General features: G+C 42.7%; 1 protein-coding gene across 1 annotated transcript in view; it reads right to left on the bottom strand.

Annotated features, from left to right (window-relative positions):
* PIGN (phosphatidylinositol glycan anchor biosynthesis class N) overlaps nt 1-25,074 on the bottom strand; it is a 173,020-nt gene that overhangs the window by 86,882 nt on the left and 61,064 nt on the right. Inside the window, exons 10-13 of the mRNA XM_065398121.1 lie at nt 13,969-14,009; nt 12,422-12,481; nt 10,176-10,268; nt 8,367-8,422 (exon numbers count right to left, since the gene is read on the bottom strand). Coding sequence (XP_065254193.1) covers nt 8,367-8,422; nt 10,176-10,268; nt 12,422-12,481; nt 13,969-14,009 — 250 coding nt within the window. The remainder of the gene's footprint in view (nt 1-8,366; nt 8,423-10,175; nt 10,269-12,421; nt 12,482-13,968; nt 14,010-25,074) is intronic.

Below are 25,074 nucleotides of genomic sequence, written 5' to 3'. Positions count from 1 at the left end.
CAACGTAACAATGAAACATTAACCAGGATGATGTTAAGTGAGGAGTTACTGTATGTGAGAGGAAGGATTAACAGGTGAGTGGATGTATGCGCTAGAACACAGCTCACACTAAATAACATCAAAAGCCACTTCAGAAGACCCTACATCGCTCTAGAAATGGAGGTCCTACAGAGTGTAAATTCTGCAGGTTTTGAGAAAGTGGGGCATAAGTGTTGTGTACTGCTGGGTCCCCTTCTATGTATGGCCTGAAGTCTAATACATCCACACAATGGGCAAATTCCCTCTTAGTTCAGTTGGGACATAAATATACCCAACTGTCGTAAGAAAAGGAGCAAACCATATCTCACTATCTTTTACCGATAACAGCTAAAATTCCACTCCACTTCAGAGGAATTATCAGATATCTTCTAATCAATTGAAATTTACACTCAATTTATGTCTGCATATGTCATAACTATAAAGGGAAGGGTAACAGCTCTCCTGTGTACAGTACTAAAATCCCTCCTGGTCAGAGACTCCAAAATCCTTTTATCTGTAAAGGGTTAAGAAGCTCGGGTAACCTGGCTGACACCTGACCCAAAGGGCCAATAAGGGGACAAGATACTTTCAAATCTTGGGGGGGGGAAAGGCTTTTGTGTGTGCTCTTTGTTTTAAGGGGTGGTTCGCTCTTGGGACTGAGAGGGACCAGACATCAATCCAGGTTCTCCCCATCTTTCTAAACAAGTCTCTCTTATTTCAAAATTGTAAGTAAAAGCCAGGCAAGGCGTCCTAGATTTACTTTGTTTTCTCAACTTGTAAATGTACCTTTTACTAGAGTGTTTATCTTTGTTTGCTATACTTTGAACCTAAGACAGAGGGGGGTCCTTTGAGCTCTTTAAGTTTGATTACCCTGTAAAGTTATTTTCCATACTGATTTTACAGAGATGATTTTTACCTTTTTCTTTAATTAAAAGCCTTCTTTTTAAGAACCTGATTGATTTTTCCTTGTCTTAAGATCCAAGGGGGTTTGGATCTGTATTCACCAGGAGTTGGTGAAAGGAAGGAGGGGGGAAGGATCAATTTCTCCTTGTTTAAGATCCAAGGGGGTTTTGGATCTGTATTCACCAGGAGTTGGTGAAAGGAAGGAGGGGGGAAGGGTCAATTTCTCCTTGTTTAAGATCCAAGGAGTTTGGATCTGTATTCACCAGGGAATTGGTGAGAGGTTTTCTAAAAGCTTCCCAGGGTAGGGAATGGTGGCAGCGGACCAGAACTAAGCTGGTAGTTAAGCTTAGAAGTCCTCATGCAGGCCCCTACATTTGTACCCTAAAGTTCAAAGTGGGGATACAGCCTTGACATGGTGGCAGCGGTGGGATTCGTTTTAAACCCAAAAGCCAGTAAGAGATTTTTTTTTTCCTTCTAGCTGCTTGGAAAGCAGAGCTGAAGGTAGATGCATATCTCATCTCTCCTTGCCTGAAGGCAGAGGTGTTAAGTTTTTTTTAACAAGGTCCTTTGTTAAGAGAAGTGTTCAAATAAGCAAACAAACTTTGACTGGTAAAGGCAATTTACAAGCTGAATTGTTTTTTTTTTTTTCTTTTTACATCCTCGGGAGTAGCTTGTTAGAAAGTCTCTGTTAACTCAGCAGCAGCCAGAGCTAAGTACATCCCAGTTTCAGTCAACTGCAGAGGGGTGTGACCCAGCACAAGAAAACAGGGAAATGACTACCAAAGAAGTAGCTAACAAAATAGAACTGGCCAAACTAGAAGCAGAAGAAAATAAAAGAAAACATCAAAGACTGCTTCAAATTAAAAAACTTGAAGAGGAGGCCAAAGAGGAGGCCCATAAAAAAGAAGAGAAAGCCAAAGAGGAGGCCAACAAGAGAGAGATGGAGCTGGAAAAAGCCAAAAAGGAGGCCCATAAAAGAGAAGAGAAAGCCAAAGAGGAGGCGAGAGAAAAAGAAAGGAAGCATGAACTGGAAGCAGCAAGTGCTAGGCAGGATGCATCAGACCATCCTAGCAACTCCACTCCAGGTGTCACTTCCCATCCCAGGAAATTCCCCACCTACAAGGCAGGCGATGATACTGAGGCCTTCTTAGAAAATTTTGAAAGGGCCTGCCTTGAATACAGCATCACTCCAACCCAGTACATGGTAGAGCTGAGGCCGCAGCTCAGTGGACCCTTAGCAGAGGTGGCGGCTGAAATGCCTAAGGAACACATGAACAGTTATGAACTTTTTAAAAACAAGGCCAGAATCAGAATGGGGCTAACACCTGAGCATGCCCGTCGGTGGTTCAGAGCCCTAAGGTGGAAACCCGATGTGTCATTTACCCGACATGCCTACCACATTGGGAAAAATTGGGATGCCTGGATATCAGGAGCAAATGTTAAATCTACGGAAGAGTTGCCCTTCCTATTGCAAATGGAGCAGTTTTTAGAGGGTGTTCCTGAGGAAATAGAAAGGTACATCCTAGATGGGAAGCCCAAAACTGTAACCGAGGCGGGGGAGATTGGAGCCAAGTGGGTGGAGGTGACAGAAAAGAAAAAAGCTAGTAGCAGTTGGAGCGAATATCAGAAGGGGCAAGCCGAAACAAAACCTTACCACCGTGGACAACCCAAGGCCCCACCCACATCCCAAGGGAAACCCCAGACGCCTTCTCACCCCACCACACCAGTCTCCATCAACCAACATCGCCCCGGTGATACCTTAGCAGGGCGATGTTTTAAATGTAATGAACTGGGGCATATAAAGGCTCACTGCCCCAAGAACCCCAACCGATTACAGTTCATTACACCCCAATCACACCAAAGATCCCCAGACCCAGATGCCTCTCTCATACCCTCGGAGCGAAGGGAAACCTTGAGAGTGGGCGGAAAGAAGGTTATCGCTTGGAGGGACACTGGGGCACAAGTGTCAACTATCCACCAATCCCTAGTGGACCCCAAACTCATCAACCCGGAGGCTACAGTGACAATTCAACCCTTTGTGTCACAGTCGGTAACCTTGCCTACAGCCAAGTTGCATGTCCAGTACAAGGGCTGGTCAGGAATGTGGACTTTTGCAGTCTATGACAATTATCCCATTCCCATGCTGCTGGGGGAAGACTTGGCCAACCATGTGAAGCTAGCCAAGAGGGTGGGAATAGTCACCCGCAGCCAGGCTAAGCAAGCTTTCACCCCCATCCCTGTTCCTGAGCCGTCCACCAGGGCCCCGTCTGTGTTACCAGAGACCCAAACAAAGGTGGTGGAACCGGATCCCCTGCCAACGACTGCAACAGCCGTAGTGGATCCAATCCCAGAGACCCAGCCAAAGCCAGTCCCAGAACCGGAACTGGCAACGCAGCCAGCACCAGAACCATTGCCAGCACTGAGTCCAGCGCTTGCAAACCCGTCTATAGCTCCAATGCCAGAGGGCACCAGCGAGCCTGAACTGGTGGAAGCAGCAGATAACCCTACCCAAGAGGCTCAGCCAGAGCCTGAAATACCACATAGTGCACCAGCGGACAGCGGTTCACAGTCAATGGAAACAGCCCCAGCACCTGCATCGCTTCCAGAGGGACCAAGCCCCAGTCCACAGTCCAAGGAGGAACTGATGTCTCCAGCATCAAGGGAACAGTTCCAGGCCGAGCAGGAAGCAGATGACAGCCTTCAAAAAGCTTGGGCGGCGGCACGGAGCACCCCACCGCCTCTCAGCTCTTCTAACCGATCCCGGTTTGTTGTAGAAAAAGGACTTTTATACAAGGAGACTCTTTCTGGTGGGCACCAGGAAGACTGGCATCCTCAAAGACAGTTGGTAGTTCCCACTAAGTATCGGGTAAAGCTCTTGAGCTTAGCCCATGATCATCCCAGTGGCCATTCTGGGGTGAACAGAACCAAAGACCGGTTGGGGAAGTCCTTCCACTGGGAGGGAATGGGCAAGGACGTTGCTAATTATGTCCGGTCTTGTGAGGTGTGCCAACGAGTGGGAAAGCCCCAAGACCAGGTTAAAGCCCCTCTCCAGCCACTACCCATAATTGAGGTCCCATTTCAGCGAGTAGCTGTGGATATTCTGGGTCCTTTCCCAAAGAAGACACCCAGAGGAAAGCAGTACGTACTGACTTTCATGGATTTTGCTACCCGATGGCCGGAAGCTGTACCCTTAAGCAACACCAGGGCTAACAGTGTGTGCCAGGCATTAGCAGACATTTTTGCCAGGGTAGGGTGGCCCTCCGACATACTTACAGATTCGGGAACTAATTTCCTGGCAGGGAACATGAAAAACCTGTGGGAAGCTCATGGGGTGAATCACTTGGTTGCCACCCCTCATCACCATCAAACCAATGGTCTGGTGGAGAGGTTTAATGGAACTTTGGGGGCCATGATACGTAAATTCGTAAATGAACACTCCACTGATTGGGACCTAGTGTTGCAGCAGTTGCTTTTTGCCTACAGGGCTGTACCACATCCCAGTTTAGGGTTTTCACCATTTGAACTTGTGTATGGTCACGAGGTTAAGGGGCCATTACAGTTGGTGAAGCAACAATGGGAGGGGTTTACGCCTTCTCCAGGAACTAACATTCTAGACTTTGTAGGCAACCTACAAAGCACCCTCCGACACTCTTTAGCCCTTGCTAAAGAAAACCTAAAGGATGCTCAGAAAGAGCAAAAGGCCTGGTATGATAAACATTCCAGAGAACGGTCCTTCAAAGTAGAAGACCAAGTCATGGTCTTAAAGGCGCTCCAGGCCCATAAAATGGAAGCGTCGTGGGAAGGACCATTCACGGTCCAGGAGCGCCTAGGAGCTGTTAACTATCTCATAGCCTCCCCCACCTCCAACATAAAGCCTAAGGTATACCATGTTAATTCTCTTAAGCCCTTTTATTCCAGAGAATTAAACGTTTGCCAGTTTACAGCCCAGGAAACAGATGACACGGAGTGGCCTGCAGGTGTCTACTACAAAGGAAAAAGGAATGGTGGCGTGGAAGAGGTGAACCTCTCCACGACCCTGGGACGTCTGCAGCGACAGCTGATCAAGGAGCTGTGCACAAGCTTTGCACCGATTTTCTCAGCCACTCCAGAACGGACCGAACGGGCATACCACTCCATTGACACAGGGAATGCTCACCCAATTAGAACCCCACCCTACCGGGAGTCACCTCATGCCCAAGCTGCTATACAAAGGGAGATCCAGGACATGCTACAGATGGGTATAATCTGCCCCTCTAGCAGTGCATGGGCATCTCCAGTGGTTCTAGTTCCCAAACCAAATGGGGAAATACGCTTTTGCGTGGACTACCGTAAGCTAAATGCTGTAACTCGTCCTGACAACTATCCAATGCCACGCACAGATGAGCTATTGGAGAAATTGGGACATGCCCAATTCATCTCTACTTTAGACTTAACCAAAGGGTACTGGCAAGTACCACTAGATGAACCCGCTAAGGAAAGGTCAGCCTTCGTCACCCAGGCAGGGGTGTATGAATTCAATGTACTTCCTTTCGGGTTGCGAAATGCACCTGCCACCTTCCAAAGACTTGTAGATGGTCTCCTAGCGGGATTGGGAGAATCTGCAGTTGCCTACCTCGATGATGTGGCCATTTTTTCTGATTCATGGACAGAACACCTGGAGCACCTGGAAAAAGTCTTCGAGCGCATCAGGCAGGCAGGACTAACTGTTAAGGCTAAAAAGTGTCAAATAGGCCAAAACAAAGTGACGTACCTGGGGCACCAGGTGGGTCAAGGAACTATAAATCCCCTACAGGCCAAAGTGGATGCTATCCAAAAGTGGCCGGTTCCAAAGTCAAAGAAACAGGTCCAATCCTTCTTAGGCTTGGCCGGATATTATAGGCGATTTGTACCACACTACAGCCAAATCGCCGCCCCGCTGACAGACCTAACCAGAAAGAAACAGCCAAATGCAGTTCAGTGGACTGATGAGTGTCAAAAGGCCTTTAACCAGCTTAAGGCAACACTCATGTCTGACCCTGTGCTAAGGGCCCCAGACTTTGACAAACCGTTCCTAGTAACCACAGATGCGTCCGAGCGAGGCGTGGGAGCAGTTTTAATGCAGGAAGGACCAGATCAAGAATTCCATCCTGTCCTGTTTCTCAGCAAGAAACTGTCTGAGAGGGAAAGCCACTGGTCAATCAGCGAAAAGGAATGCTACGCCATTGTGTACGCGCTGGAAAAGCTACGCCCATATGTTTGGGGATGGCGTTTCCAACTACAAACAGACCATGCTGCGCTACAGTGGCTTCATACCGCCAAGGGAAATAACAAAAAACTTCTTCGGTGGAGTTTAGCTCTCCAAGATTTTGATTTTGAAATACAACACATTTCGGGAGCTTCTAACAAAGTGGCTGATGCACTCTCCCGGGAAAGTTTCCCAGAGTTAACTGGTTAACAATTGTTCTTGTAATGAAACATATTGTTAGTTTTTATATAATCAGTAGTATGTCTAAAGGTACATGTGTCTTGTTAACTCTGTTTTCTCCTAGAACTCCAGGAAGAAATCACAGCCAGTGTGGAACCGAACGTCCAACACTATCTGTAATTTGGGGGGCGTGTCATAACTATAAAGGGAAGGGTAACAGCTCTCCTGTGTACAGTACTAAAATCCCTCCTGGTCAGAGACTCCAAAATCCTTTTATCTGTAAAGGGTTAAGAAGCTCGGGTAACCTGGCTGACACCTGACCCAAAGGGCCAATAAGGGGACAAGATACTTTCAAATCTTGGGGGGGGGAAGGCTTTTGTGTGTGCTCTTTGTTTTAAGGGGTGGTTCGCTCTTGGGACTGAGAGGGACCAGACATCAATCCAGGTTCTCCCCATCTTTCTAAACAAGTCTCTCTTATTTCAAAATTGTAAGTAAAAGCCAGGCAAGGCGTCCTAGATTTACTTTGTTTTCTCAACTTGTAAATGTACCTTTTACTAGAGTGTTTATCTTTGTTTGCTATACTTTGAACCTAAGACAGAGGGGGGTCCTTTGAGCTCTTTAAGTTTGATTACCCTGTAAAGTTATTTTCCATACTGATTTTACAGAGATGATTTTTACCTTTTTCTTTAATTAAAAGCCTTCTTTTTAAGAACCTGATTGATTTTTCCTTGTCTTAAGATCCAAGGGGGTTTGGATCTGTATTCACCAGGAGTTGGTGAAAGGAAGGAGGGGGGAAGGGTCAATTTCTCCTTGTTTAAGATCCAAGGGGGTTTTGGATCTGTATTCACCAGGAGTTGGTGAAAGGAAGGAGGGGGGAAGGGTCAATTTCTCCTTGTTTAAGATCCAAGGAGTTTGGATCTGTATTCACCAGGGAATTGGTGAGAGGTTTTCTAAAAGCTTCCCAGGGTAGGGAATGGTGGCAGCGGACCAGAACTAAGCTGGTAGTTAAGCTTAGAAGTCCTCATGCAGGCCCCTACATTTGTACCCTAAAGTTCAAAGTGGGGATACAGCCTTGACAGCATACCTGTGCATTGTCAATGGAATGTTGGGAGACTGTTAGCTTTAATAATTTAAGAATGAGACTTTTAGTTTTAATAATTTCAGAATGATATATTTTGTGCATGAATAAAGTATGTTTTAAAAACTTTTAAAACTCTGTCACATCAAATCCAATTTTCATGAGACAGATGTGCCTTTTAACTGATTTGGCAGGAAGTTAGTCTGTCAAATTTTAAATTTCCAATACCTTCCACTGAGGCTGAACAGTTGTTTAAAAAAAAAAAAAAGAAAAAAAAAAGCCACAAATATTTATTCTTAGCAGGAAATCTTCATTGTTTTCCCCTGCTCATACCATGCTTAAAAATGGCTCAAATCACTTCTGATTAAACTTCCTGGGGGTGGAGGGAACTGCTCCCTGAGAATCACACCAAATTTCATCCAAGACCGTTATTAATAACTGAAATTCACCTTTGTAATGGAAATGCTCAAGCAACTGTATTAGTAGATACACTACAGTCGATGTATAGACGTGTTTTGTTCATAAAAGGGAGCAAACCTGGAAAAACACACATTTTGTACACTCCTGCAATCCTAAGAATGTCTCTAATCTATTATTTAATACTCAACCAAACCATAGTCAGAAAAAGTTATTTTAATGTATGTGCTTGGCTTGATAATATATTTTAAAATTTTATGTTATTTTAAGTATGATTAAAAGTTATGTGATTAAATTCTTCCAAAATATAAATTCTAAGGAAAAACTCCACTCTCATAAGCATGCACAGCTCTCATTCATATCTGAGGGCAAGATTTGGGATACCATTCTCACAGTACATTTGAAAGAGACTGCATCTCTGTGGGTTTATGCTGGTCTGTTATCCCATAAATACTTATCAAATACTTATAATTGAAATACTTATCAAAGTGAAAAATAAAATAATTTTTATTCAGTTAAAATATAAAAAAATTAAAATGCACTTACTGAAAAGGTGTAAATAGAAATGATAATGTAGTTTCCTTCTTCTGAGTCATCTTAATCTGCAAACAAATTATGAAAGCAATGAACATAAAAGCTGTAATTAGAAATTAATGTTAATGAAGTGTTTAGGTTGAAATATGAAAGCTTCTTAATGCTGTAAAAAAGCAACAAAGGTCAAATTTTTACCACAATGGATGGGGTTTTGGGTTTTCTATTCTTGTAAATAGTTAAGAGTTCCATACAACTACTTGCACGGTGCTGAAAGAGTATCCCTAAAGATTCAATCGTGCTCTTAGAAAGGCAAATGTGAGCCATCTACAAGAAATTCTCACAGTAGGACTTCCACAGTGTACAAGGTGAGAAAAAATAATCAGTGTTTACTGGGTGGCTCCACTTTGAGCACAGAGTCAAAGCTAAACACAATCAAGGAATCAAATCAATGATTTGATCATACCAAAGCATCGGTGTTGACTCCAACAGACAGGAACTAATGCACTGCTGTAAAGATGTGAAATGATGCTACTGGACTTCTCAAACTGGATGTGCACAAAAATGGGAGGCTCTGACGCAATCATAGTCACTCAGCCTGGAGGACCTTGAAAATATCTTTCAGGCTTCCTGCACCAGTTTGACCTGGGGCCTAATGGATGCATACAAGAAGCAAGGGAATTTCTAGTATACTGCTTCCAGGATCTGACAGCTTGAAGCAACAATCTCCTACATATCTCACATCCATTCAAGACAAAATCCTCCCCAGGAATACAAGTAGTGGTCAGGTCTGTCCATCACAGGAAACTTACAGACAATGGACCGTAAAAGTAAGCATCTCTTGGCATCTCTAAGCTGCTGAGCTACTTCCCATTATTTTTGAGTTATCTTACTTTTCCTTCAAACACACACACACAACCTATGCCCCCCTAAAAGACTTCAAAAATAAGCTAGCAAACAGGAAATTTATCACTAGAAAAAGCCAGGGTAAGAGTTAATCAAAGCCAAGAACCAGGAACAACTTTGGGGGGTGGGAGGGAAGAACAACACCCTATTAACTAAAGAGGCGAATGTACCTGCAAAAAAGGTGACAAACACCATCAATACTATAGAAATAATGGTGTTGTGGAAAGAAAGAAAGAAAGAAAGAAAGAAAGAAAGAAAGAAAGAAAGAAAGAAAGAAAGAAAGAAAGAAAGAAAGAAAGAAAGAAAGAAAGAGGCTGGTTGAGACACTTACTGGTCATTATGCTTCATGAGCAGACAGGTACTTGTTACCTTCTGATTAAGTTGTTTATTGGCCCTGAACTTTGAGCTTGGAATGTTCCAACCCCAGTTGCATAGAAAACAGATTCCCCACTCATGATCTATAGCAACCTACTTTCTTTTCAGATATCACAATTAAATTTAGGGCCAATTTCTGTGCTCACATAAGCAAGCATTGCTCTCATTGACTTCAATTTGAACTGCATACACAAACCCAAGGTCCAGCTGGATTCTTAGAAATTAAATTCTCTACACCAGTATAATGCACAATAATCATTACTGAACTTCATTTATGCTCAGGGCAATAAAAATAATTAATTATTCAAAAAAGTTAATTTTTTTCTTAAATTTAAACAAGAAATTTCCAATCTCACATAGATCTGTTTTTTATCTATTTCATATCATATAGTATGTACATGTGATTTCCCTTTTACTCTGACTTCCAATATGCATCATCAAAATGTTATCTTAGATGTATATACTATACTGTAGTACCTTTTAAATAGAGTGGTATGAAATATTTTTCATTTTAAATGTTTACTTGAATGTTAATTTACTTACCTTAAACTGCTCAAGAATCTGAACAGCATTTGTAAACATGCTCTCAGCTTTGAAATGAGCACTATTATTCAGATAGTCCAAAGGCAGAATTCCCTGCAAACATTAAACATGAATTAATAAGATTCATATTTGGTCAAATAATCCAAAACTAGACAAAACAAAGTAAAACTAGTTACAATTACTCAAGTACCTATTGTTATAAATTACAACAAATACTCTTCCTATAATTATTCCTCTGTATCAGACCTAATCAATATAAGTATAATATAAGATCTATCTTTCTCAAACCTCACAGAAAAAAATTCTGAACAGAAGAACATATATTTTATATTATGTAATTTATATGCAACAAATTAACAAGCCAATGAAGGCTGAAGAAGTGAAGCTTAACAGTAACTAAAGACAAAGGATGATCTTTTGGCAGAGAACTGGGATGCAGAAGATCTCGGGGACAATCCTGCTTCCATTGAAGTCAAAGAAAGCTTTCACCAACTTCCTTGATTTTAGGATTGAGCCCCTGGGGGCTATTACTGATTGGCCACATATTTGAAGTGGAACATCAAGTAAGTCACTTAACCACTGTGCCTCAGTTTCTCCATTTGTAAAATAAGACACAGCACTTGCACAGAGATCATCATTCAAAGCTCTCTAGGCACTTTACAAAGATGCATAGATATCATTATCTCTATTTTACAATTTGGGAAAGTGACATACAAAAGAGATTTTTTTTTTCTTTTTTAAGCCCTATGCTGAATGTGTATATTTTACTGTAAATCTGTTGTGTATTTTTGCATCTTCATATGAAATCTCTCCAAAAGACAAAAGTCCAATTCTAATACGAAGTAAATTTTTTTAATTATTAAAAGTTCTGGGCCCATTAATATTCTCTCTTTGTTTTCCTCCTCCTCCTCCTCTCTTAATAAATACATGTATCATCTATACTATGTTTCCAAAATGTATCTGTTTCCCTCTAAAGGTTCAGATTCTTTCCTGGGCCAAGATCCACTTAGTGCAAGAGAATGGAGCCAGGCTGGAAGGGAACTGTTATTGCTCCCTAAAGGCTGGTCTACACAGGGAAATTCATCAGCATAGCTTATTTTTGTAGAATAAAGTCATTTTTATTCCCACACAGAGTGTTCACCTGGGGGAGGAAAGGGTTATACCAACATAGCCACAGTGGAATAGTTATTCCAGTATACCTATGTGGTCAATTTCCCCATGTAGAAAGCCCTAATTCTCAACCTTGTGAATCTCCAGCCCCAGCGTAAATCAAAGAATCCCATATGAATGTGTTTTCTAACCTACATCATCAGCTGGCAATGGTCCTCAGAGGTGATCCAGTGACACCCTCTACTTGGTTTGAGAGGAAGAGTGGCATAGGAACTGATTAAGCTAGCTTTACACCAGCAAAAAACTTTCCCAGCACTAGGGGAAGTTTCAGCTGACCACATATGGAAATGGAGCGCAAAGAGGCAGGACCAGAAGACAGAATCTGTCCAAAGTCTCCAGAAAAGTTTTTTTTACAATTTTTTTTAATATACACATTTGCTTTTTCCCCACTTAACTTTTGTTATGTACTGTATACGCATATGTGAGGTAAGCAATATAAAAGCAAATTAAAGCTTTAGTTGTTAATTAGGGCTAAATAAAGAAATTTGGTTCCGTTATATGAGACAGCCATTGAGTGACAGAAATAACGGATACAAATAGATAAATTGCAAGGTTAAAAAAGAAGATCTATCCCAAATAAGGAATCAAATAATCAACTAACCTAATGAAATAAAATATCATCTCAAAATATCCCAGTAAACTAACTAATTAGATTAAAAATAACTCAACATTAAACTTCAGGAACTATTTTTTTTTTTAACAGTTTCAGCTCTTACAATTAAAAATAAGGAAAAAGAACAATAGCTCATACCTTATTGTATCCTTACAGAAAATTAACAGAGTATTTGCATGGTTTAAGTAAAAAGGTGGCCATTTAATACTTTCAGAATTACAGGTTACAATGGATCAACTACTTTCATCATTTAAAATATTATGTTATACATTACAAAATAATATAAAAGAGGCAGATTGTATCTGCTTAGGCCTTAATGCTGCCAATACTTATTCTTATGCTTAATTTTACATCCTTGACTAGTCCCCATAAACTATGGCAAAAGTTTGCAAATTTATCTTTTTTTCATCTTTTCCCCCCCCAAGAACATGCAGCCTTTTTTACTTTTTTTTTTATTTCTTACCACAGAATTAAGGGGAAAAGGAACACCAATAAGGGAAGCCATCAGCGGCGCTATATCAGCCTGTGCAAACAAAAATGTTCTCAGTTGAGCATGCTTCAAAATGTTTAAAGTATTCATAAATTTAGATTAATTTTAAGAATGTACCTGTATTTTGAAATGTGAATAGTATCCTATCTGATAGAATCTATCACAGCATTAAAGCAGTCCAGAAAAGTAATATTTTTCAGTGTTCAAAATAATGCTCTTGATTCTGAATGGAATCAAAATTTGAATTTTCAGAACAACTTTTAAAGTTCTAGCAAATTAAACCCGTTTGATAATTCAACAGATTTATATATTAAAATTTCACATTTAAAAAAATAAATTCACTTTTAAAAGTGCATTAAAAACCCTACCTTTTTTTTAATTCAAAATTCATTATCTCCTTCACTGTTTTATCAGATAAATTTATCTGTGTTTTTTTTTCATTATTTTTATCAAAGTAAGAATTATTTTCTTCACACTTTTTTTTTTTTTTTTTTTTTTTTAAAGTGGCACACCAAGCATAATATGTATAAAAAGCAATTCTTAATCCCTTGTTATTAGAATGTCAGCCATTGACCAACTTTTACTATTTAGGGATAGGTTCCGGTACTCTTAGTCATGTTGAGTTCCCTCTTATTCCATGAATGGTCCCTTAACTTCAATAGGACTACTCATGGAATAAGGTACTATTCATCATCTGGATCTTAGTATTTATCATTTCTATTTTCCTTAACATAAAAAGACTAGAAATCAATTTCCTTAGCTACACTGGTGTAAATCTGGAGTAACTCCACTGAAGTAAATGGAGTTACTACAGATTTACATATGCACCAAAGGAGAATCTGAGTCACTATTTATAGTAGGCAAAACACACAAAGTCATATTGTACCATTGATTTTTAAGCAGAACTCCTCACTGGAATTTCCAGAAAGGAGTTCTGCTTAAAATAAATACATAGCAAACGATAATATACTATTTGTCACAGACAAAACTAACTTTATGTTTCCAAGTCAATTATCAAGTACACATTGAAACTGAAGACTCCTTTCTACACTTATATGGAAAGAAGATTTCACAATGCTTACAGACCTAAAGACTTGTATTCATTTTCAAAAGTGCTTGCCATGGTGCTGCTTTCAGTAGTTTCTACTCTAAACCTCTTTTTTTTGATTGCTCATAGCTTTCCAAAACTTTCACCTTCTAGGCTGAATTTCCCATTTTTGGCCCCTTTCCTGAAGGTGATTTATTTTAGTTGAAGCAAAACTGTTGCAGCAACATAGTGATTGCATTAATTGATGCAGATAACAGCTGTGAGTGTCTGAGGGTGGAATTTTTCCCAGACACATGTAGTTTCCGAGGGCAGTGGTCTATGTCATTTAATATTTAAGTGGCAAACTCTGGAAAAATATTATGTTAGCACAATCACCCTTTCTTTCATAAATTCCTTTATAAATCTGGTCTGGGAGATTAACTTTCCTCTTTGAATTAATGTAATGAGCTTTTGAGTAGGATACATTTAATACCTGGTTGACATCCAGCCTCTTCCATTTCGCCAGTTTCCATTCTAAAAGCAATAACAGAGCACATGAGCAGCTGATGCAGGCAGATTTTAGAGCAGTGATACTCAGACTGAGGTTCACAAGCAACAAGTGGCTCTTTAATGGGTCCCCTGCAGGTCTTTGCAACACATGATATTAAAACACCGTGTGATTTAATTATTAACCAGTCTAAGTTATTAACCAATCAGGATGCTTTTTCTGTGTTATTAACCAATTGTAGTTGCTAAAGTAATAATATGTGATCAGTTATTTTGCTGTGAGAATAATATAACTAAATATTTCTACTGTCATACTGTTTAAATATGAATATATAGCACTATAGTAAATGAAACTATCAATTCACATGACTGTGGCTCTTTTGGCTAATGTTGATGGCTAATTTGGCTCCTGAATCACTGGCATCGGAGTATCACTGTTTTAGAGAAATAATTAATTTGACTCAATGAGTTTCCAGTACTTTCTGTAAGGATTCTTTCCTCCTAAGAGAGGCTTATACTTTGGCTTCAGTGCACAGGTCCAAGGGAGAGTACAGGCAAAAAGAACAAAACTAATTTCTTTCAGATTAAATTTTCTTTCATCCATAAGGAAAATCCACTGGCTGTACTTGTGACTACAGTCATCTGAAGGAAATCTCTCCCCCGCCCCCCCCCCAAAAAAAAACACCTATATACTTGTATAACAGGGACACACATGCATAACTTCCTGAGAAAACTAAAGGATTCAAAGTGAGATTTGGAAACAGGGTATCTATATCTCACAGGCAGCTCTGAAAATGTAAACCTCTAACCACCAGAAGCACCTCCTTAGCTCACAGGCACTGAGGGGTAGATTCAGTATTATTTGTGGCAGACAGTCAGACCAGGCTCAGAAAAATCCTATTGTTTAACAGCCCAGGACATACCAAAATGCTGGTCTGGACAAAGTCAGATTTAATTATTTACTGCTAGCCAATTAAGCTGATGACCTCATATAAAGGGCTCTTTTTCCACCTGGCCCCAAACAACCTCTAGTCTATTGTATCTACATCTGCCTCTTTAGAAAGCAACATCAAACTGGGGGGGAGCTTGGGGGCCATTTCAAAACTTAATTTAGCAGTTTATTTTTTCATCACTGCCTTGGTTTCTAATTTTTGAATTATTCCTCCTAGCAGTGATGTCACGAGCAGAGGAGAAGAGGCAGTTTGCCCATCTTTTTGCAGAAGTCTTCCCACAGTAACAGAAGGAGAAGTAGGGGAAAGTGACAGGGGTTAAAAAGAGCTGTAGACTGCAACTAGCATTTTAAGCACGATGCCATGTACCCAGTCAAAGCAGGTCTCAGACAAGGTCTCAGACAGGGTGTAAAAATGCCAGTGGCAGCCTCTCTATACTAGGGAGCTGAACTAATAGCAGCAAAAGGGGGAAAACCACTTTAAGTTCCCTCAGTATAGACAAAGCCTGAATAGACCAGATAATGTCTTCCATCTGCACACGCATCTTCCACTGACATAAATGGATACCACACAGAGATCAAAGGCAGGATTCTGTCTGCTACATCAGATGAGTCAGACAGAATCAGTTCACCTTCACAATATTTTCTATTTAATAAAGTTTGTAACTAATATGGTTCTTCATAAATGAAAGCGTAAATCAATCAAATTTATTACAACCACCAGTGAAGCGTGGAGTTCTAGCTCAGTCTGTTATTTATTGTTAAAATAAATATTAAAAATCCTAGTCATTCCCCTGTCTGGGCCTCCCAATGTCGCCTATGTACTCTATCTTCTTTAGACTATAAGTTGCTGGGGCAGCTGTATTCTGGGTCTTGTACTGTGCCTAGCTTATTCTCAGCGCTTAATTCATCAAGTGACAAGATTCAGGGGTCTGATTATTGGTGTATGTTTTTCGAGCGTCTCTGCTCTCAACTCATATACAACAGCTATATAGCTTAACAGTAAGAAACATATTTACAGCTAGTTCCTATGGTAACACATGAAGTGTATTATCAGTATTAGTCATGTATTCATAGTGATATACTTGTATCAAAATAACCTGAATTAATTTCCATGAGAATGTCACCTATATTTCTTTTCCCTGTTATGTAATAGAACAATTTTGTTTTCTCATAATAAGAAAATAATAGTGCAGAGGAGACACAAAACTGATGGGTTGACTACTCGCACTGCAGTTCATGGAGGCTGCTCTGTTAGAAACTTTTGAAGCTATGAATGCAGTACTTTCCCAGGAAAATGCTTCCAAATATACAACATTATTTATCTCTCTTTCATAGCTTTTTATGGCACCCATAATTAGTTAGATCTAAGAGCTGCTGGGACACTGGAGGATACCTGCAGAACTGGCCATGGTAGGGTTGGACTCACAGGAGCACAAAGGAGAAACACCTTGAGAAAAACACCCTCCCATCTAGCTGCAGACTGTGCTTTTTTTGTTCTTATCTGCCATTTCAGGTGGATAACGCATGGGCTCTGTATAAGGTGCCCAGAGCAATTTTCTTGCGGTTGGATATGGCTTACTGGTGGACAGGACACAAACACTCTTACCCTGCTCTCCAAATTTCTAGCTGAGGTCTGCTGGGCAGTCAGCCGCAAAGGGAATGGAGGGAAATTAGTGTCAAAATACCAAATACAAAAAAAAAAAAGATGGGGGGGGGGGCACGGAGTTTGCTAAGGCCCATCCAATCCAAAGGAAAAAACCCTCTATAACATCCTGTAGATAGGGCGGAGTCAATGTGCAGAAACAGTGAGCCTGAGCTCCCTATATAAGGAGAAACTCTGGTTCCAGAAGCTTCTAGCAGAGCTTCCTCCAGAAGCTGCAATAGGCAAGGACAACCCATCAATTCTATGTCTCCTTTGGAATGGTAAAATCTGTATGCGAGAACAAAATTCTGCTCCTACTGAACTCAATGCCGAAACTCTAATTGACTTCATTGGGAGCAGGCCCTAAATCTGTGTAACATTCATTTCACCAAGGAATCAGAGAGCAACTTTTCAGAAAGAAGAGAGTTATACAGGAGTCATTATGATGGCCAAATGGATGCTGCTATGCTTTGCACAAAGCAGACACTGATATAGGTGTGCTGTCAGGATTCTTGCTAAGCCGGTAATCTGATCAGCCTCTAGGGGAGGCAAAATACAGGTGAAATGACTGATAAGGGAAAGGCTGTCATCTCAGAGCAAGCAGTGTGCCTTCTAGCCATACGAGGAGCACACCAATCATTCCATACCAAATTGGACAGGGTAACTCTCTGTTGCAACCACTGCCTCAGGTAACATCCACCCTTGATGGGGTGATGGGACAAGGAAAAACTCACTAAACCGCCAAGGAACTGTTTGCCATAAACAGAGAATAAAAAGTTTGGAGGCATTAAAAACAATTGTGTTGTCTCCTATGGATTCTTGTATATTTGAGAAATTCAAAAGGATTGGAAGCATTTTCATGACATTATGCCTGTGCACCAATGTATGCAATCTTTAAAAAAAAAAATCACAAAGATATCAAAATGTTCTAAAAAAATACAAGGATTTTAGATTTTCTCATTTTCTTTATGCAACCTTCTTAAACTTTTTTGTTTGTTTGTTTTTGGAGGATGGGGAAGAAAGGGGTCAAGAGAACTGTTAAATTCACAGAGATCTTCAGGTACCTCTTTCCTTTCACATAATAGAACAACTTTATTAAAACCACATCACTGGGTAGAATAGCTTAGTGGTGTAGCAGAGATGCTCTGTATGAACTTACAGGAGAGCATTTTACACTTGTATTCTTTACTTCGCAGCCCACCAGGAGTTGCTGTGTAATGCTGTCAAAGCAGAACACTGAGCCACAAGAAGGAGTTCTTATCACGCAACAATGATTATTCATGGCAATTAAGTAAATTAAGTAAATGCTGCTCCAAAAGAGACCCAGACCCATCCTGTGTTCTTTGGTTAGGAGATTAGTGACTACAATGCAAGCCCTTCAATGAGGGAGTGTTTGAAGAAGTGTTTCAGGGGACTGAAGCATAAATGTGGAGGAAACCCCTCAGCTGAGAGAACAAAATATTCCCCACAGTCGATAACCATTGTCTTTCCTCCTTCCATAGCGGGGTGTCAATTTAAATACCCAATTCACCTATAGTCTATTTACATGCTCCAACACTTCCATCAGAATTTCAGTTAAAATGCAGATGTTTATAATAATTGAAAAGAATCTGAGAACTGGATCAGGCAAAACTGGGATAGCAGATACCCAATTTGTAAAACTGGTCTTTTACAGTAAAAATTAATGTTATTAGGGCTATACATTTTGTACTTAGAAGTAGTAAGTGTCCTTGGAGTTTCTAAGAAAGACAGGATAGGTGAGGTAATATGTTGGACCAGCTTCTGTTGGTGCAAGGTACAAGCTTTCGAGCTACACAACATTCCTCTTCAGATCTGGGACACACCGATTTACTTCCACAGACCTGAAGAAGCTGTGTAGCTCATACGCTTGTACCTTCCATCAACAGAAGCTGGTCCAATAAGAGAAGGTTACTCATCCTGTGCAGTAACTATGGTTCTTCAAGATGTGTGTCCCCATGGGTGCTCCATTCTGGGTGCGCATGTACCCCACACGCTTCAAATCAGAGATTTTAAGTAGCACTATCCATTCAGCTTGCGCATGCGCCCCCTGCAGCCTCATGCCCTGCACCATGGCTCTACAGAGCTGCGTGAGTGAACCACCATCAGTTCCTTCTAGACCACAGAGCTCCACTGTAAAGAACTCTGAAGCACAAGGAGGAGGAGGGCAGGTAGTGTAACATACATAGGGGAACTCATCTCCAAGAACCACAGTTACTGCACAGGGAGAGTAACCTTCTCTTCTTATCTGAGTAATGTCCCTATAGGTGCTCCACTCTAGGTGACTACCAAGCAGTACCCTCTACAGAGGTGTGGGATTTAGGAGTTGAGTCAAAGATTGAAAATAGTACAGTAGAGCTAAACATGGCACCAGAAGGTGAGGCATGAGAATATATGAATGGAGGTCCAAGTCACTGCTCTACATATTTCCATGCCAGGAACGTTCTTAAGAAAGGCTATTGAAATAGAGAGAGATCTCATGGAGAGAGATAATACTTTAGAAGGAGGTTAAAGATCATGAGACTGATAGCAGTAGGTAATGCAGCCACATATCCATCTAGAGAGTCTTTGCTTGGAAATTGGAGATCCTTAGTTCGGTCCACAATGGAGAAACAATTTGGGAGTTTTTCTAAAGGGCTTTGTCCTATCTATATAAAAGGCTAATGCCCTCCTCACATCAAGTGTATGTAATGCCACATCTCTTTTATTCTGGTGTGGCTTAGAGAAGAAAACTGGAAGATAGATAGGTTGGTTTATGTGAAAGTCCAAGGATACCTTTGGTAAGAACTTGGGATGTGGTCACAACATGATCTTATCCTTAAAACAAGACTGAGGGGAGAAGGAGGTCAGAGCCTGTATCTCTCCAAATCTTCAAGTAGAAGTAATGGCTACTAGAAAAGCTGTTTTCACAGACAAGTGTAGAAGGAAGCAGGTAGCCATAGTTAAAAGTGGGGCCTGGTAAGGCATCTGAGTGCCAAGTTGAGGTCCCATGCCGGTGCAGGGCATCTGATTTGTGAAAAAAAGGTTCTCCAGTCCCTTGAGAAACCTCCTTGCTGTAGGATGAGCAAAGAGGAGAAACGCTCTACCATATGATGGAAGGCCGTAGTAGCTGCCAAGTGCACTCTAACGGAGCTTAGAGACAATCCTGTCATTTTTATCTCTAGTATGTAATCCAATATAACTGATAACAGAGAGGATGTAGGTGAAAGATGTCTTAGGTCACACCAGTGACTGAATCTTATCCACTTTTGCACATAGGTACCACAAGTGGATTGTTTCCTACTACATAACAGCACTCTCTTTACATCCTCAGAACAGGTTGATTCTAACCCTGCATACCATCTATTAGCCATGCCTTAAGTCAAAGAACCTTGAGGTTTTGACTGGCATCCTGAGACAAGATGGGGAATGGCCCGGTTGACAAAAGAGCAAGCTGGGTGAGGTAAGGGAACCATGTTTATGCCATGTCGGAACTACTAGAATAACCCTGGCCTTGTCTTTTCTTATCTTGATCAGCACCTCGGCCATCAAGGGAATTGGGGGAAATGCATACAGCAGGCCTGAACTCCAACAAAGGTGAAAGGCATCCCCCAGGGAGTGGTGACGCAGTCTGTCTCTCAGGCAGACCTGGGAGCACTTCTTGTTCTTAGCTGTGGCAAAGAGGTCTATCTGCGAGATGCCCCAACATTGAAATATCCGGGGGAGTATAATGGGATCTATCTCCCATTCATGATCTTCCAGGAAGCACCTGTTAAGGGCAGTTGCTGTGATGTTTTGTATGCCTGGAAGGTAAGCTGCTGAGATATTGAGCTGGTTTTGTGTGCATCAATTCCAGAGCCTCACTGCTTTGACACAGAGGGAGTGTGGTCTTGCTCCCATGACAGTTGATATAAAGCATTCATGACATGCTGTCCATCATGATCTTCACATATCTGCCCTGATCAGCAGAAGGAAACGGAGACAGGCATTTGACTGCTCTGAGTTCCAGCAGAGAGGACTCGAGAGGAGATCACCTGCCTTGAACAGTGTGGGTTTCTAGGTGGCTTCCCATCCCAATAGGGATGCATGACATTGGAGATGGATAAGCAAAGGAGACCCCGCACAAACATTGTGAGTATCCTTCCACCAGTCGAGGGAGTTTTTCATGACCAAAGGCATCAAGACTAGTTTGTTCAAACTGTGTTTGGTTGGTGAAAAAACAGTTCTATGTCACCGACGGGGATAGCCTCTTGGCACAAAAGGAAGCGTTTAAAACCAGGAGAACTGGGCATGCCCTCCCAGCATTTAAGTTCCCCTGAGGGGAGAAAAAAAATAGGCACAAGGACAACCGTCCCTATCATAAAAGTATAAGTAAAATCTCTTCTTTTTTTTCAAATATTTTTTCCATTTTTAATTTTTTTAACATTTATAAAATTAGTACAACTAACACAAAGTAAACATTAAGAACTACCACTAAGTAACTAGTAAGATACAAGAAAAAAAAAATACAGCTGAGGTAAGCTCAACTCAGACACTGCTGAGACTCCGTCTCAGGCCGAGGCAGTTGAGAAGGAACTGAGGGCGATTTGCCCACGCAACTCTATATAGCCACGGTGCAAGGCAAGAGGCTGCAGAGGACGCATGCACATACCGAATGGATACTGCTACCTAATATATCTGATCTGAGGCACTTAGAGTCGAGCACCCTCTCGAAGAAGAAAAGATTATCTCACCTACCTTTTCTCTCTCTTATCCTGGGACCAACATGGCTACAACTACACTGAAAACTACACCTTGACATTTCTGGCAGTTCAACCATCATGGCCTAGGCCTCAAAGTCAGCCATTTTTGCTTATTGTCAATATATTATTTCGTGGCTTATTTTCAAACCTATTGGAGATGCAATAATTTTGTGCAAATACTTGATCCTAAAAAAGTGAAATGTTAGCATCATCTGTACCCAGAGTAGTCAAATTTATTTAGTCTCTGCCACCATTACTCTTCTCAAGCACATGGCAGAATGAAAACCTCTGGACTGCTCATTTTTGCCTCTTTACTCCCCTCTCTAATGTAGCCTGACAAAGAATATAGCGACATAGAAACTTATTACCCCACTGATCCTGAGCAGTCTTAGACCCTTAGGAGGTCTTGAGAAATGAAACAGGTACAAAAATGGAGCACAAGAGAAAAAGAAAAGCAAGCCAAGTGCATGATGTAGTATCTCAAAACATACATGGCAACACAGAACCGCAATGAAGTTTCAATAATCCAGTATATTAATATACCATGTATTTAGAATATTAAATATGAACTCTTCCATACTTCATACATTAACACTTTGCAAGGATTGCATAATTTTTCTGAAATAAAAAAAATTTTAAAGGGAAAAAAGAAAACATAAGGAAGGGTCATGGCAGTGCTTTCTTTTACTCCAAAAGCACAACTACCTTAAGTTCCACTACAGCCACACAAAGGAAAATGAAATTGAAGAACCCCCAATTTGCAGAAGAAGAGTGTGGGAGGAAAGCAGTGTTTCCATGGCACATCCATTTCAACAGAGAATAAGGAAGTCTCTCTGTGCAAGAGACATGCATTTGGGGCTCAGGAGATTTAGAAACTGTGGGCTGTTGTCAGTAGGGTGACCAGACGTCCCGATTTTATCGGGACTGTCCCGATATTTGCTTCTTTGTCCCGCGTCCCGACCAATGTTCGGTCGGGACACTGGACAAAAAAGCACATTTGCCCTCCGCTCCGGCGCTCATGCCCCCCCCGACTCCGCCCACTCCTTCCCCCATTGGATCCCTCCCCAAATCCCCGCCCTGGCCCCGCCTCTTCCCCAAGCATGCAGCCCACATTCCCCTCCCTCCCAGGCTTGCACGCTGCTGATCAGCTGTATGGCGGCTGCGCAAGCGCTGGAGGGAGGCCGCCGGACACAAGCATGCGGTGCTGCGTGGGATGTGAGGGGGATGGAGGGAGGAGGTTAGGAGGAGGGATGTGTGGAGGAGGGATGGAGGAAGGAGGGTCAGGCATCTACCAGGAGCGCGGGAGGGGAAGGAAAAGTTGCCGCGGCTGCCGGGGGCTAGCTGGGCATGGCCCAGGCTGCGTGCAGGCAGCAGCCAGGGCTGGCTCTGGCCCGGGTGGGCGGTGCGGCCTGGGGGCCACCAGAGACACGCAGCGGAGAGGGGCTGCGGGGGTGAGACTTGTCCCAGGCGGGGCGGCCGGCAGACGGGGCGAGGAGCCGGCCGGGGTCCCCGGAACCCATAAACTTCCCCGCCGCTGCCGGGGAGCCCTGCGCCTCTCCCGCTCGGCTGCGCTCCAGCGGCTCGCCCCGCCGGGAAGGAGCCGCTGGAGCGCAGCCGACCAGGAGAGGCGTGGGGCTCCCCGCCCGCGGTGGGACACGCCGCTGAAGAGATATTAAAGAAGGTACGAACAGTGATTCCCCCAAGTGACAGTGACCCCCTCATAATTTGTCCCACTTTAAAATCCAACAGTTTCACCAAGTACAAAAATCTCTTGGGTCTTCTGTTAAAACTTTAACTTCTGTTAAAGCTACTGTCTGTAGAAACCATTGATTGTATCTATCCTGTGAAAGATACTTTATTACTATGTAAAACTTACAAACCAGTTAATTGACTTTGTTCTTGAAGTAATTGATACAATGTAAACAAACACTATAAGCCCTTAAGTGACTTTCACTTCATTGTAACAGCAATGGCTCCTTGGAAGAAGACCCCCACCCTCTGTGATTAAAGGGCCGGGAGTCTCAAATGAATTAGCACACACCCCGAAAGTGATGGAGACAGTAAATTAAAATATGGTTAAGATATGGAATGTATGTTGATGAATGCTTGATGTACATGAATGGTTAGGGAGGTGCCAGCCTAGAAAGGGAGTATCCATCGGCCGAAGAATGTGTCAAGTGAACTACCAGACAACCCCCCGGGATCCACCCCATCACCTGGAAGGATGATAAACACAAACTTTGGACAGTGTGGAGCCACCAGGAATGTGCCACTTTGGACAGGAATGTGCCATCTGCTGATTGAGTCAGCAACAGCAGGATGAAACAGCTCCCATAGAGTAACATAGGAATTAATTCCTATAAGAATGGACTCTCAAGACTGAGGATTTTGAGTCTCTGGTTCTGCTGCCAACCTCCAGGAGCATCAGATGCACCTGACACAGACTCTGCTCCATCCTCATGACCAAGATACCAGGCCAGTAACTTGGCATGAGCAACTTCTAGGCTGGTAACTATAACACCTATACAGAACTTGAATGAATGATTGTGTGAATAAATCTATCTATCTATCTATCTGTGTGTGTGTGTGTGTATGTGTGTGTGTGTAAGGAAACAGTAGTGACAGGAATAAGTGGTCAAACAACGTTGTTTACTTTTATCTTTTGCTTTATCATTATATTTACAATAAATGTGGCAGCTTTGCCTTATCCCTCTTAATAAGATCATGCTAGTTTTTATTCTATTGGTATAACACCGCATGTTCCCAGGGCGGGCCAGGGGGCGGGAGGCTCCACGGGGCCAGGAAAAGCCCCAGCTCCCGCCCGCTGCCCAGCCCAGAGCCCCGGGGAGCCGCTCAGGAGACCGACCGCCGCTGCGGCTCGGCTGTGCCAGTTCCGGCCCCCTGCATGCCCGCGCCGTGCCGCCCCCGGAGTCCCCGGCTCCCATGCACCGCCGCTGCCCCGCGCCCAGCCCCGGGCTCGGGGGCTCCTGCAGCCACTTCCAGGGGAGAGACAGCTTTATCCCCGCCCAGTCCCGCTACAGGGCTCTGCCTCCTTGCGCCCATCCAGCCTGTGCCCTGCCCGGGGCCCCACTGGAGCTGTACGCCCTCGCCCACCCAGACTCCTGTGCTTCCCAGCGCCTCCGCTTGGTCCCCCCCGATGCCCTCTTTATCCCCAGCCCCCTCTGCATCGGGGCCACCTTTTGCCGTGGGGTGGGCAGCGAACGCAGCCGGGGCGCTGTGTACGATCCGGCAGCGTGGCTGGGGCCTGCTAATGCCCCCCGCCCCTGCGAAACTGCTTTTTTTTTTTTTTGCTCCGCTGCCATTTTTTTTTGCTCCGCCCCCCTCCCGATATTTCATCCCTGTGATCTGGTCACCCTAGTTGTCAGGAAGGGCTAAAGCCAGGAATATAGCCATGCTCTCCACTGTATTCTGTTCACCTGGAAACCTGCAGGATTACCCAATCAGTATTTTATGCAGGCCACTCCACCCTTTTAAGAAACCCTTGGGGGATGGGGAGTATATTCAGGCCATCTGCAAAAAACAAGACCATGGCAGCATGACTACTGCTATGCTATGGCGGGGCTACAAGAAAGTCTGGAATCAATGTAGAAGTATTTAGCTTCTGTGAAGATAAATTAACCTCAGAGGCACCCTCAGAACCATGCTTCAACTGGGACATCCAAAGTTTTTGGGACATGAACATCCTTCTCGCACCTGTTCGGAAGCCCCTGATATGACGATTGGAAGGAAACTATGCAA

Source organism: Emys orbicularis, chromosome 2, assembly GCF_028017835.1.
Source record: "Emys orbicularis isolate rEmyOrb1 chromosome 2, rEmyOrb1.hap1, whole genome shotgun sequence".
Classification (NCBI taxonomy): Eukaryota; Metazoa; Chordata; order Testudines; family Emydidae; genus Emys; species Emys orbicularis.
This window is presented reverse-complemented; position numbering and strand designations above follow the sequence as displayed.